We start from the raw sequence: 13,612 nt of genomic DNA, 5'->3' as shown, positions 1-13,612 counted from the left end.
GATCACGGCATATGTATACATTTATTTGTCTACAAAGATATTTTCCCGCTTTCTGTTTGTTTATTATTATTTAACAACAGACCGGAAGTCATCGTGGTTTTAAAAGTAAAGAAAGATGACCAATGAGGGTGACGCTTTTATTGTGAAACATAGCGGAAGCCGGCGTGTTCCTGTCAGCGGCAGCAGAAGAAGCTGTCCGTTAGCATTAGCAGTAGCATTAGCTAAACCCGCGGGTGACTGCGGCCGTAAGTCCCGTTTATTCTTTAAACATTTGAATGTGTTTATTGTGTTTAAAACGACGCGAGAAAGTTCAGAGTTGCTATGCTAAGCTAGCCGGCTGTAGTTAGCAGCATGACGTCACACTGCGCAGAGTTAGCAGCGGAGCTAACGAGCTAACTTGGCTGCTAAATGTCTTCTTAGCAAAGCAAAAATGGAAAAATCATCTTTAAGTTGGGACTTTAAATACGAGTCAGTCTGGAAGCAAACTGAGATCAGCTGAAGCTGAAACAATAACTCATCTCAAACATCAACATCAGGCATCAAAACCAGGAATAAAAACAAGAGTTTGTTGCCTTTATATGATTTTATTGACTAACAAAGTCACAGAGATCTTTTAAAATGCTTCACAGGTTTTATTAAACTAATCATTATTTATAGAAACTCTGAAGTAAGTTTGTCTCAGATAAACATTTTAAATCTTTTCCGTTCAGAAACATTGTCTCACTTTACAAACAGCATGAAACTCAACTCTGCTCAGTTTTATTTAAATAATTTGCTCATTATTTTAACCAAATTATATATTTGCAAATCCATATTCTTCTGCCAAAAACCAAACTTTTCAGATGATGTCATGTGTGACATATCTCTTATTGCTGATCAATAATCAATACCCTGCCCTTGTTGCAGGTGTGATGTCATGTCTCTGCAGGTGATGCTGCAGGAGCGAATCAGCTGTGCGCAGGCGTTGCTGCAGCGAGCGGAGCTTCTGGGTCAGGTGGAGGGTTGGGGGAAGCTGTGCGGGAAGCTGCGTGCTGAGCTGCGCTTCCTGCGGCGGGTGGAGGCCGGCGAGCTGCAGGTCAAAGAATCTCACCTGCACAGCACCAACCTGACACACTTGACCGCCATTGTGGAGACGGCGGAGAGCCTGGAGGGCGTGGTGGCCTTACTGCACGTCTTCACCTACCAGGATGCCGCCAGCCTCCGGCAGACACTGGTGGTGGACGTGGTGGCGAACGGCGGGCACACCTGGGTGAAGGCGGTGGGCAGGAAGGCGGAGGCTCTGCACAACATCTGGCAGGGGCGGGGCCAGTACGGCGACAAGAGCATCGTCCGGCAGGCAGAGGAGTTCCTGCGGGCCAGCCGCCAGCAGCCTGTCCAGTATCGCCATCCGCACGTTGTTTTTGCCTTCTACAATGGCGTCTCCAGCCCCATGGCCGCACGTCTCAACCACATGGGCGTCTCCGTCCGCGGTGACATCGTCGCCGTCAACACTGTGGTAACGGAGGAGGGTGGCGCTCAGGAGGAGCAGCAGGAGCAGGAGCAGGAGGAGGAGCAGCAGCGGGACAGTGACGCATCTGAGGATGAAGAGGAGGCGGAGACAGAGCTGACCAGGGTGGACCGCGGCACAGTGGTGGCGAGCCTGGCGTTCCCCGCTCAGGTTCAGGTGGAGGAGTGTCAGCGTGTGAACCTGGACATCACCACGCTCATCACATACGTGTCGGCTCTGAGTCACGGCCGCTGCCACCTCGCCTTCAGGGAGGTGGTGCTGACGGAGCAGGCGGCTCAGGAGCGCCGCGAGCCGGTGCTGCCGCGCCTCCTCGCCTTCATGCAGGGGAAGGAGCTGTTCGCCTGCCGTGCAGCCGTCACCGACTTCAAGCTGATCCTTGACACGCTGGGCGGTGATGGCGAGAAGGAGCGCGCCCGCCAGCTGCTGGCCCGCCTCCACCTGGTGGACGACCAGCCGTCAGAGCGCTCGCTGAGCCTCACGCCCAGCGCCAAGGTCAACCGCCGCTCGCTCACCATCTTCGGCACCGGAGACTCTCTGAGAGCCGTCACCATGACGGCAAACAGCCGCTTCGTCAGGGCGGCGGCCAATCAGGGTGTCCGATACAGTGTGTTCATCCACCAACCCCGAGCGCTGACTGAGGGCAAAGAGTGGCGAGCCACGCCCGTCTGACTGAGAGAGAGGGGGTTGATGGGAGTTTGAGTTCATGTAAATATGGATCTGTTATTTTTGTTGAGATCAATAAAGTGTCACAGTCGCTTCCTGCTCGTCTGTCATTTGTTACCAGAGGTCACATGGTCACACACACACAAACACACACACACACACACACACACACACAATGCCTCTATTTTGCATTTGTTACGAATGTAAAACTATTTTTCATTACAAATAATATAATATAATAATAATCATTTCATCTGAACAATTTGAGTGAAAAGTTGAATCTCGCAATTTTATATGCCAATAAAACATTTAGCTTGAGTGGTGAAAAGGCTTCTTCTTTAAAGACATTTAGCATCTACATAATGTCTCTAAAAACAAAGAAGAGCTCATTTTAGCCATGGACTGGTTCAGATGTGTCATTTTACCAACAAAGTGAAATTCAAATTTATAGTATTGTTCTATTGTGACAACAGATTTATGTTCTCATCAAAAACAGACAAGATATCACATGATTTACATGTGTTTCCTGTGTATTTTCTTAATATACAGAAATATATAAAGTAGCACAAAGCTTATAATGTGATACAGGAACAGATCAGTGCTGAACACTAAAAACATTTACAGATCTAAAAGTGAAGGTTCACATCAGAAAGTATTAATGCATGTATCAGATACATGACTTACACACTCTGATCTATGTGCACGACATACAAAATATAGTTTACAAAGCTGACATGTTAACACTAGGGGTGTTAACATGAACACAAAACTCAGAACGGATCAGATCATTATTAGGATCAGCGAAAATAAAGTGGAGACAAATAAAACTTTGTTTTCCATTTATTCTGTAACACTTACAGACAGAAACAGCAAGGAACTTTTGCTCATGGTCTTAAATGAAAACAACATTTCAGATGTCCAATGTTTAAATAAAATAAAATATATAAAATATTAAATGCTCAGTTATTGCAATATGAGGCATGAAACCTTCCTCTTTCAAACAGTGAATGAAACAGCCTCTGTCCACATCATCAAAACTTGATGATAACAAACATTCACCGCTAACGTCAGTTAGCAGCTAGATGCTAATTAGCTGCTCAGCTGCAGCACATTAAACAGCAGATAAAACAACTCAAATGTCACATCGGACTCGTTGATGCTGGTTTGATCGTTGCTCTTCAAAATCCCTGTTAGCAACACGCTGTCTGTCCATGACTTGTACTTAGAGCAGTTTGTTTACTTTGTCTTAACTGAGACATTAAATTTTGCAATTAATCCGCAGTTCATATGCCTGCTGAACCGTGGGGGGCGATCTGTATGGATCACGGATCAACTACGATCAGTTACACCACTAGTTAACACGTGTTATTCTAGTTACTTTAAGCTTATTACTCAATATATGACTCAGCTTAAAAACAAACTAAAGAAACTGTCAGAAGCAAGCAGCCAGACCTCCTGCTCTCATTCACTAATCACACAACATCAATAGGTGACTGAACAACCACTCAATTAAAAACGAATGAATGAGTGAGTCCAGACAGCTCACTGTAACTTCAACAAGCAAACTACCCACAACACATTATATGATCTCTGCTGCATTCTTGTTAAGGAGATAAATCCACACAACAGCCACACAGAGACATTTAACCATCAGAGATGAAATTAGCGATCAAAAAGACAGAGAGAGACAAGCTGTATCTGACTCACGTTATCTGACGTCTTCTTCTTTCTTTCATGCAGATGAAGTATTCATGTCATAACGTCCATTTGTGGCTGTTGGTCATCTTGTTTGTTAGTTAACAGAACTTTGTGGCTGCTGGTTAACCAGTCTGATATCATTAGCAACAATGACAAACAAGCTAACTCTCCTGATTGTTTCTGCGGTTGCTTCTCTATCCAACCTTCCCGGAAGCGTCCTGCTGCTGCTGCGCTGCACAGTCCAGATAATTTCTTCCGTTAGCTTAACAACAGTCCTTAACAGTCCTTCCATGGATGTATAAAGAGTCCTTCAGGCTGCTACAACAAGCCAGCTGTTGTATTGGCTAACACAAGGAGCTATCTACTGCTGCTACTCTGCCTTACAGTGGAGAGAATTGAAGATGAATTCTGGAAACTATCATTGGACCGACTCGATGTCAATATTGCATTCTGGTTGTTGATTGGTTAGAGAGGACGTCCTCCCTTGGAGCGTCATTTTACATGTCATGGCCAATCACAGATTAGCATGGGAAAAAAATTAAATACATTGAGTCCAATGTAAGAGATCCCGCCCTGCGGAGGACAGCAGGCACCTGTCCTCCTCTGTCCCCCACTCCACCTCCACCAATTGCTATTATATTTTTTTAATATTTTGATCTCCCTTTTGCCTCTCAAAAAATAGAGGAGGAGCAACCTCCTCTGCCTCTATGGACCAGCCTCCACTGATATGTATACACATATGTATATATAACATATATGTATATATATATATATATATATATATATATATATATATATATATATATATATATATATATATATATATGTATATACTACTACTACTACACTAATGAAATAGACTGCTGGGGGACTTCCCATGATGCACTGAGCTCCTCTCTCCTCCTCCTCCTCTCCATCTGTATGTATTCATGTAACATCAATGCATGTCACTAACTTTGCTTCTTCTCCGGAGTTTTTTGTGCTTTCTCATCTCACAGGAAAACCTGAGTCCCGGGCCGAACCTTCGCGGTCCTTCACAGTCCTGATGGCATCCTTCCCTGGTTGTTGATACTTATACTTATTGTTATTGTTATGATTGTTTTTCTTCTGTCCCCCCCCCCCTTTCCCTCTTTCTCTCTCTCAACCCAACCGGTCAAAGCAGATGGCTGCCCACCAAGAGCCGGGGTCTGCTTGAGGTTTCTACCCGTTAAAGGGGAGTTTTTCCTTACCGCTGTCGCCAAGTGCTGCTCATGGGGGAACTGTTGGGTCTCTGTAAATTAAAGAGTACGGTCTTGACCTGCTCTATGTGAAAAGTGCCTTGAGATGACTTCTGTTGTGATATGGCGCTATATAAATAAAACTTGATTGATTGATTGATTGATGAAATACTACTACTACACTGATGAAATACTACTACTACACTGATGAAATACTACTACTACTACACTGATTAAGTACTACTACTACTACACTGATGAAGTACTACTGCTACACTGATGAAGTACTACTACTACACTGATGAAATACTACTACTACACTGATGAAGTACTACTACTACTACACTGATGAAGTACTACTGCTACACTGATGAAGTACTACTACTACACTGATGAAATACTACTACTACACTGATGAAGTACTACTACTACTACACTGATGAAATACTACTACTACACTGATGAAGTACTACTACTACTACACTGATGAAGTACTACTGCTACACTGATGAAGTACTACTACTACTACACTGATGAAATACTACTACTACACTGATGAAATACTACTACTACTACACTGATGAAGTACTACTACTACTACACTGATGAAGTACTACTGCTACACTGATGAAGTACTACTACTACACTGATGAAATACTACTACTACACTGATGAAGTACTACTACTACTACACTGATGAAGTACTACTACTACTACACTGATGAAATACTACTGCTACACTGATGAAGTACTACTACTACTACACTGATGAAGTACTACTGCTACACTGATGAAGTACTACTACTACACTGATGAAATACTACTACTACACTGATGAAGTACTACTACTACTACACTGATGAAATACTACTACTACACTGATGAAGTACTACTACTACTACACTGATGAAATACTACTGCTACACTGATGAAGTACTACTACTACTACACTGATGAAATACTACTACTACACTGATGAAGTACTACTACTACTACACTGATGAAATACTACTGCTACACTGATGAAGTACTACTACTACTACACTGATGAAGTACTACTGCCACACTGATGAAGTACTACTACTACTACACTGATGAAATACTATTACTACTACACTGATAAAATACTACTACTACACTGATGAAGTACTACTACTACACTGATGAAATACTACTACTACACTGATGAAGTACTACTACTACTACACTGATGAAGTACTACTGCTACACTGATGAAGTACTACTACTACACTGATGAAATACTACTACTACACTGATGAAGTACTACTACTACTACACTGATGAAATACTACTGCTACACTGATGAAGTACTACTACTACTACACTGATGAAGTACTACTGCCACACTGATGAAGTACTACTACTACTACACTGATGAAATACTATTACTACTACACTGATAAAATACTACTACTACACTGATGAAGTACTACTACTACACTGATGAAATACTACTACTACACTGATGAAGTACTATTACTACTACACTGATAAAATACTACTACTACACTGATGAAGTACTACTGCTACTACACTGATGAAATACTACTACTATACTGATGAAGTACTATTACTACTACACTGATAAAATACTACTACTACACTGATGAAGTACTACTGCTACACTGATGAAGTACTACTACTACACTGATGAAATACTACTGCTACACTGATGAAGTACTACTACTACACTGATGAAATACTACTACTACACTGATGAAATACTACTACTACACTGATGAAGTACTACTACTACTACACTGATGAAATACTATTGCTACACTGATGAAGTACTACTACTACACTGATGAAGTACTACTACTACACTTATAAAATGCTACTACTACACTGATGAAGTACTACTACTACACTGATGAAGTACTACTACTACTACACTGATGAAATACTACTACTACACTGATGAAGTACTACTACTACACTGATGAAGTACTACTGCTACACTTATAAAATGCTACTACTACACTGATGAAGTACTACTACTACACTGATGAAGTACTACTACTGCTACACTGATGAAGTACTACTACTACACTGATGAAGTACTACTACTACTACACTGATGAAGTACTACTACTGCTACACTGATGAAATACTACTACTACACTGATGAAATACTACTACTACACTGATGAAGTACTACTACTGCTACACTGATGAAGTACTACTACTACACTGATGAAGTACTACTACTGCTACACTGATGAAGTACTACTGCTACACTGATGAAGTACTACTACTACTACACTGATGAAATACTACTACTACACTGATGAAATACTACTACTACACTGATGAAGTACTACTGCTACACTGATGAAGTACTACTACTGCTACACTGATGAAGTACTACTACTACACTGATGAAGTACTACTACTGTTTAGTTAATCTTCAGATTAAACCTCCGGATGAATAAACTGTCTACAGACCAGCCGAGTTTGTCTCAAAGCTGAAAACAGAACCAACAACCAATAAAACAAACACATTTAAACATTTAATAACATTTAGTTAACATTAATACAATTTTCAAGAATACAAATAATAATCTCCGTGCTTTAACTTTGAAAATTGGGAAGCGGATGTTGATGTGTCATGTTTGAAAACGGCAGCAGCTAGCCTGTTAGCCTGTTAGCAGGTGAATTTTAACAGTTTTTCAGGTGAGTTTCAGGTAAAATGCCGCGAGTCGGAGGTGAACAGGAGCTGCGGACTCTGACGGAGGTGAGAACCAAACTTCATCTCCTCAACTTCACTTCAAAATAACTTTATTCGTGACAAAACAACTCAGCGCCGCACTTGACCTGCTGCTAACTGGCTTGCCAGCTAGTCTGAGAGGGAAGATCCATACAGAAGTGTTAGCTTAGTTAGCTAACTAATGCTAACTAATGCTAAAAACAACAAGAGCTAATCAGATTAATGTCTCCTCCTGCTCCTCCTTCTCTCCTCCCCTCCTCTCCTCCCTCTCTTCCTCCTCCTCTCCCCCTCCTTCTCCTCAACCCCTCTCCCCCTTGTCCTCCTCCACCGCCTCTCTCCTCCTTGTCCTCTCCTCCTCCTCCTCCTCCTCCTCCTTAGTGTCAGTACAGTTATCCAGTAGAAACTCTGTCTGATCTTCAGAGAGTTCGGTCACTTTTCTCTGATCTTCGTCTCTACGTGGATTTTTACTGTAAGTATTCAATAGTTTCTACTGTGTCTACGGTTTCTATTGTCTCTACACTTTCTAAGGTTTCTAATGTTTCTGTTTTTTCTACCGTTTCTATTGTTTCTACTTTTTCTGTCGTCTCTGTTGCTTCTATTGTTTCTGTTGTTTCTGTTGTTTCTACTGTTTCTACAGTTCCTAATGTTTCTGCTGTTTCTATCACCTTTATTAATACTGAAACTACTGAAACTGATTGATTGATGGATCCTCAGGTTTTCCCAACAAAGAGAAGAAGAAGCTGGTCTACCTGGCTGGGACGGTTCCCGTCCAGTATGAAGGTCAGAAGCTTAACTGATCAGCAGATTTATTGATTAGGTGGAAACTCTACCCATGTTATTGATGCTGTGATGTCATGTGTTTACAGGAGGCGAGTATAATATCCCAGTGTGCATCTGGCTTCATGAGACCCACCCGGCGTCCCGGCCTCGCTGTTACGTCTGTCCATCTGTCTCCATGGTGATCAACCCGTCCTGTCCCTGCGTGGACGCCGCTGGCAACATCCGTCTGCACGCGCTCAGCAACTGGACGCACGTAAGACCCACTGAGCACGCTCAGTCAGACCGGGTAGTTAGCTAGGTAGTTCATCTGGTTAGTTAGCTGGTTAGTTAACTACTAAATTAATCTGGCTAGTTAGCTGTTAAATTAATCTGGCTAGTTAGCTGTTAAATTAATCTGGCTAGTTAGCTGGCTGGTTGTCTGGTTAATTAATCTGGACAGTTGGCTGGTTAATTAGCTGTGGAATTAACCATATTAGTTAACTTGTTAGTTAGCTGTTAAATTAATCTGATTAGTTAACTGGTTGGTTGTCTGGTTAATTAATCTGGATAGTTAGCTGGTTAATTAACTGTTAAATTAATCTGGTTAGTTAGCTGTCGAATTAATCTGGTTAGTTAATCTGGTTGGTTGTATTTTTAATTAATCTGGTTAGTTAGCTGTTTAATTAATCTGGTTAGTTAATCTGGTTGGTTGTCTGGTTAATTAATCTGGTTAGTTAGCTGTTTAAATAATCTGGTTAGTTAATCTGGTTGGTTGTCTGTTTAATTAATCTGGTTAGTTAGCTGTTTAATTAATCTGGTTAGTTAATCTGGTTGGTTGTCTGGTTAATTAATCTTGATCGTTAGCTGGTTAATTAGCTGTTAAATTAATTTGGTTATTTAGCTGGTTAGCTGTTAAATTAATCTGGTTAGTTGTCTGGTTAATTGATCTGGATAGTTAGCTGGTTAATTAGCTATTTAGTTAATCTGGTTAATTGATCTGGTTAGTTAGCTGTTGAATTAGTCTGGTTAGTTAATCTGGTTAGTTGTCTGGTTAATCGATCTGGATAGTTAGCTGGTTAATTAGCTGTTGAATTAATCTGGTTACTTAATCTGGTTAGTTGGCTGGTTCATTAATCTGGATAGCTAGCTGGTTAATTAGCTATTTAGTTAATCTGGTTAGTTGGCTGGCTAGTTAGCAGTGTTTCCATCATAATCGTACAGTTTTAGCAAGCTGCCAGGCCAAAAAAATGTTAATGCCAAAAATAACAAATCCATTCATTCAGAAATCAATAATAAATAGCGTTTGGGAGCCTCTGTGCTGTTCTGAATCGTGAATTAACCTCTGTGTCGTTGCCTGGGAAACTCTGGGTAGCGTAGCTGCTTTAAGGAACATGGCAGCGCATAATATGTCGCATAGCAGGTGAGTGAGAGAGCGAGCACAGCAGGAAAAGGTTAACAGGAAGTTGTCAGTGTGTCAGTTAATGTACAGTACAGACTACAGCGTGTCAGTTAATGTACAGTACAGACTACAGCGTGTCAGTTAATGTACAGTACAGACTACAGCGTGTCAGTTAATGTACAGTACAGACTACAGCGTGTCAGTTAATGTACAGTACAGACTACAGTGTGTCAGTGTTGGGCCGTGGCTACGAGTTTGGCTATCAGCAATAATTATCAATTATCAAAGATAATCGTTAATTAGTACTACTCAATGTAGTACTCAGTCTGATCTTGGCAGACTTTACAATTTTGTCCTTCAGGCAAGTGTAGCTGCAGAAGGATGTCATCATATTTCCAAAAATCCCAAAGTCCTAATGGCTGTATCATTGTTTGTTTGGCACTATGTCCTAAACTTGTGGTGGGTGAGGACATGTGTATGACTACTTCTGAAAGTACCTAATCAAGTGTCCTGAGCTAGTGTTTTGCAAAGTGATCCTATTGATAAAATACTACCAAGGAGTTGATCCAGTTGTACTTGTAAAGTAGGACAGTGGTGTCTGAGCTGAATCAGAATTTAGGCTTTCCTCAACTAATAGCAGGCTGTCTGGCTATTACTGAGTTTAGAATAACTGAGGTTGCTACTGTTGCTAACAAATCCAAATTTGTCTATGTAACTGCAGGAAAAGTAAGGCACTGGTATCTGTCTTACTGTCAGTACAGGGGTGGACTGTGTTGCTGTCTAGAATTGTGAGAAGCAAACTCTAGAGCTCGTGTGCCTTAAGTTTCTAACTTGTGGCTCAGGGCTGTAACGCTCCGTGTAGCCAGAGGGAGAGAGACATTCAGAGGCACTGTTACTGTCTGATAGATGGTGACCATGTACTGAACTGTGGTCAGAGATGCTGTGGTCATCATCTGATCTGTCCATTGTCTGGTCACACTTCTGGGCCAGAATCTCTGCGTATGGCCTTCTAAAGCTTCTACTGTGTGAATGCCTATCTCGACGCAGTTGGTGGACATGGCGGTTACGCCCAGTGTCCCTATGCTGCCTTTTGTCACCCCCCTTTGGACTGTTCGGGTGATCTTTTGAGGCAGCAGACCTGTATGACGCTTCAGTGTTTGAGCTGGCAGGCTCAATTGTTTTCCCTCCTGCTTTGGAAGTGACAGCAGTTTCCCAAGCCACCTGTGTCATCTTTCTTATCTCACGCAGTGAGGGGTTACCTTGGTGCGTCATAAGTACAACGTGAGTGCGTACGCATGGATGAAGGTTCTGCAAGAATAAGGACTTGAAGGTGGGGTTTTCTTCTAAGCCTGGTGCATTCTTGCCCTGGAAGTACGCATGCCTCAAACGTTGGTAGTAATCCCTGGGATGCTCACGACGGGAATGTTTAACTTGGAGGGCTGCAACCATTGATGTGGTCTCGTCAGCAGTAAAAGAGAATTCTTCTACTAGTGCTTGACGGAGCTCTTGGTTGTCATTTCTGACTCTGGAAGGTTGTGATTGTATAAACTTGTGTACAGCTTTAGAGCTGGTTTTCCAAGCAAGTTTAACTTTCTCACTTTGGGTTGCATGTGGCAGGTCAACTAGATTGTATTCTAGTTCTCTAAAGTAATCATCAATGTGGTGATTACAGCTGTCTGGGTCAAAATGATCAATGTCCTTAGCTATAAGCTCAAGCACTTTAAGGCGGGGACACTGTGAAGTCATTTCTGGTGAAGATAAGACTAAACTAGCACTATCATGGACATGTGCATCACGTACTACAGTTCTCTCTGGTTGAAGGGCAGGGGCTGAACAACTGTTATCACTTTCCTGATAGTGCTGAGGAGAGGCTGAACAGTTCTGGGATGATCTAGTCACCCTTCGGAAGGATGAGCACGGATGAATGTGTCATGTATCGGTGGCTGAGAAAAACACTGGGCAGAATATCTTCTAGAGGATAAACTACATGTCTCTTCAGTGTCTGTTTCAGAGAGATGGGAAGTCAGGTAGCTGTTAGCTCTGTCTCTCAGTGGAGGTTGAGAAGCTGACTTCATTCCCAAGAACTTAGGGTCAGTTGGGAATTGTTCCAATCTTCTGAGTGGAGAGGGAGTTAACCCTTCATTATGGGAGGAGTGTGAATCGGAATAACCGGAATCACATTGGCTGAATGACTGTAGTGGGGCAGGACGTTCTGACCTAAGCCTTAACAATTCCTCCTTGTGTGAGCAGAGATTTAACTCTGCTGAGTGCAGGTCTTCTAAATAGCGCATGGCTTTCTTATTGGCCGTCTGAACCTCATGGAGGAGGCAAGCATTTTGCGCTCTAAGGAGATCTACTTCCTTTTCTAGGGCTGCTTTGCTCTGACAGGCAAGGCTGGTTTGCCTGTGGAAGTTCAGAAGCAAGCATAACAATGGATCTTTGGATGAGGTCTGTGCATCATTCCTGTCCTTGAGTAGCGAGTCTATCTCTTTCCTGCACTCACTGAAATTCAACCTGCTGATGAATTCTGGGTAGCCAGGTTCTAGGCTCTGTGCTAGGGAAGAAATAAACTGCTCTACACAGGGGTTCTCCATTGTTGTATCTGGAACGGAGGATTAGATTAACAGTTGACTAGTACAACAAAACAATGTGGTTGGCTATGGTGTTGCGTGGCAGACACTTTGTTGTGTAGTTTGGGCAGTACACTAGCCTAACCAAACAATGTTGTGGCTTACACTATGGGGAGTAGCTTCCTGTGGAGGAGGGGTAGCTACAACACCGTCTAGTGGCTCCAGTGGGCACAACAGATTTCAACATGCACTAACTGAGATGCAGCACAGTAACAGCTAGAGGATTGTTTCTTAAAGTTGACTCAGGCTGGAATGCATGGCAGTAACAGCTAGAGGATAACTTCTAAGTTTCACAGGGCTGGTAGCACACTGTGGCTCTATCTCACAGGCTCTATTTCTTACGCAGGCTGGAATGCATGGCAGTAACAGCCAGGTACAAGCTCTCTATGTGTCACAGGGCCGGTGGCAACCTGTGTTTTAATTAACAAGGGGAGCACTTGAATTAACACCTAATTCTGAAAGCTTGACTGGATGGCATTGAATGTGTGCTATTCAAATGCTGAACCAAAATTCTTACACTTCCTACAGAGTAGGTTCAACTTGAGTGGCTAGCAGCAACAGCAAGCTCTTAGTTTAACACTTTGAGGGCTTAAAGTGGTAGTTATCAACAACTCAAGATTTGGGTTACCAATTGCTTTAGCTAAAATTGATTTGAAAAAAATCAATTCTCCCAACACTTCACTTGTTTGTCAATACAGCTAGATATCTTCTCCTGTGGCAGACAGGTCATGTTAAATATAAAGACTATTGGATAGTCTAGAGGCTTTAGATTCCAGAATTTTGGTACTGGCCAAAATTATGCTGAAATTAATATTGCACAATTATGAATATTGCCAACAATACTCTGCCTCACACGGGGCACCATTTTGTTGGGCCGTGGCTACGAGTTTGGCTATCAGCAATAATTAACGATTATCAAAGATAATCATGTGGTAACATGTGGTCCACATGTAGTCTCAACAGTCAGTAAATGTGCAGTACAGACTACAGTGTGTCAGTTAATGTACA

At 42.2% G+C, this 13,612-nt stretch overlaps 2 protein-coding genes across 6 annotated transcripts in view; both read left to right on the top strand.

The window, feature by feature from the left end:
* Positions 1 to 129: 129 nt before the first annotated feature.
* Positions 130 to 2,265, top strand: c12h7orf25 (chromosome 12 C7orf25 homolog). The gene is made up of 2 exons (XM_067607036.1): positions 130 to 245; positions 907 to 2,265. Exon 2 carries the CDS (start codon positions 917 to 919, stop codon positions 2,174 to 2,176), a length of 1,260 nt encoding a protein of 419 aa, XP_067463137.1. The 5' UTR covers positions 130 to 245; positions 907 to 916; the 3' UTR covers positions 2,177 to 2,265.
* Positions 2,266 to 7,680: 5,415 nt separating this feature from the next.
* Positions 7,681 to 13,612, top strand: part of si:dkey-181m9.8 (E3 ubiquitin-protein ligase RNF31) — a 29,653-nt gene continuing 23,721 nt past the window's right edge. For 3 of the 5 annotated variants that reach the window (XR_010931026.1, XR_010931028.1, XM_067607031.1), the window contains exons 1-4: positions 7,682 to 7,843; positions 8,195 to 8,285; positions 8,531 to 8,596; positions 8,683 to 8,849. Coding sequence is in view for 2 of the 5 variants with exons in the window: in XM_067607031.1 (XP_067463132.1) it covers positions 7,799 to 7,843; positions 8,195 to 8,285; positions 8,531 to 8,596; positions 8,683 to 8,849 (369 nt within the window). In the remaining 3 variants the exon portion in view is untranslated. Of the gene's footprint in view, positions 7,844 to 8,194; positions 8,286 to 8,530; positions 8,597 to 8,682; positions 8,850 to 13,612 lie in introns of all 5 variants that reach the window. The other 2 variants (XR_010931027.1, XM_067607030.1) reach the window with 2 other exon arrangements.

This window comes from Thunnus thynnus, chromosome 12, assembly GCF_963924715.1.
Source record: "Thunnus thynnus chromosome 12, fThuThy2.1, whole genome shotgun sequence".
NCBI classification, from domain to species: Eukaryota; Metazoa; Chordata; class Actinopteri; order Scombriformes; family Scombridae; genus Thunnus; species Thunnus thynnus.
Note: the sequence above shows the minus strand (reverse complement) of the source record. Positions and strands in the feature narration are given on the sequence as shown.

Bases quoted from the DNA above. Each gene is read 5' to 3' on its own strand.
- c12h7orf25 (XM_067607036.1), top strand. From the start codon at position 917: ATGTCTCTGCAGGTGATGCTGCAGGAGCGAATCAGCTGTGCGCAGGCG.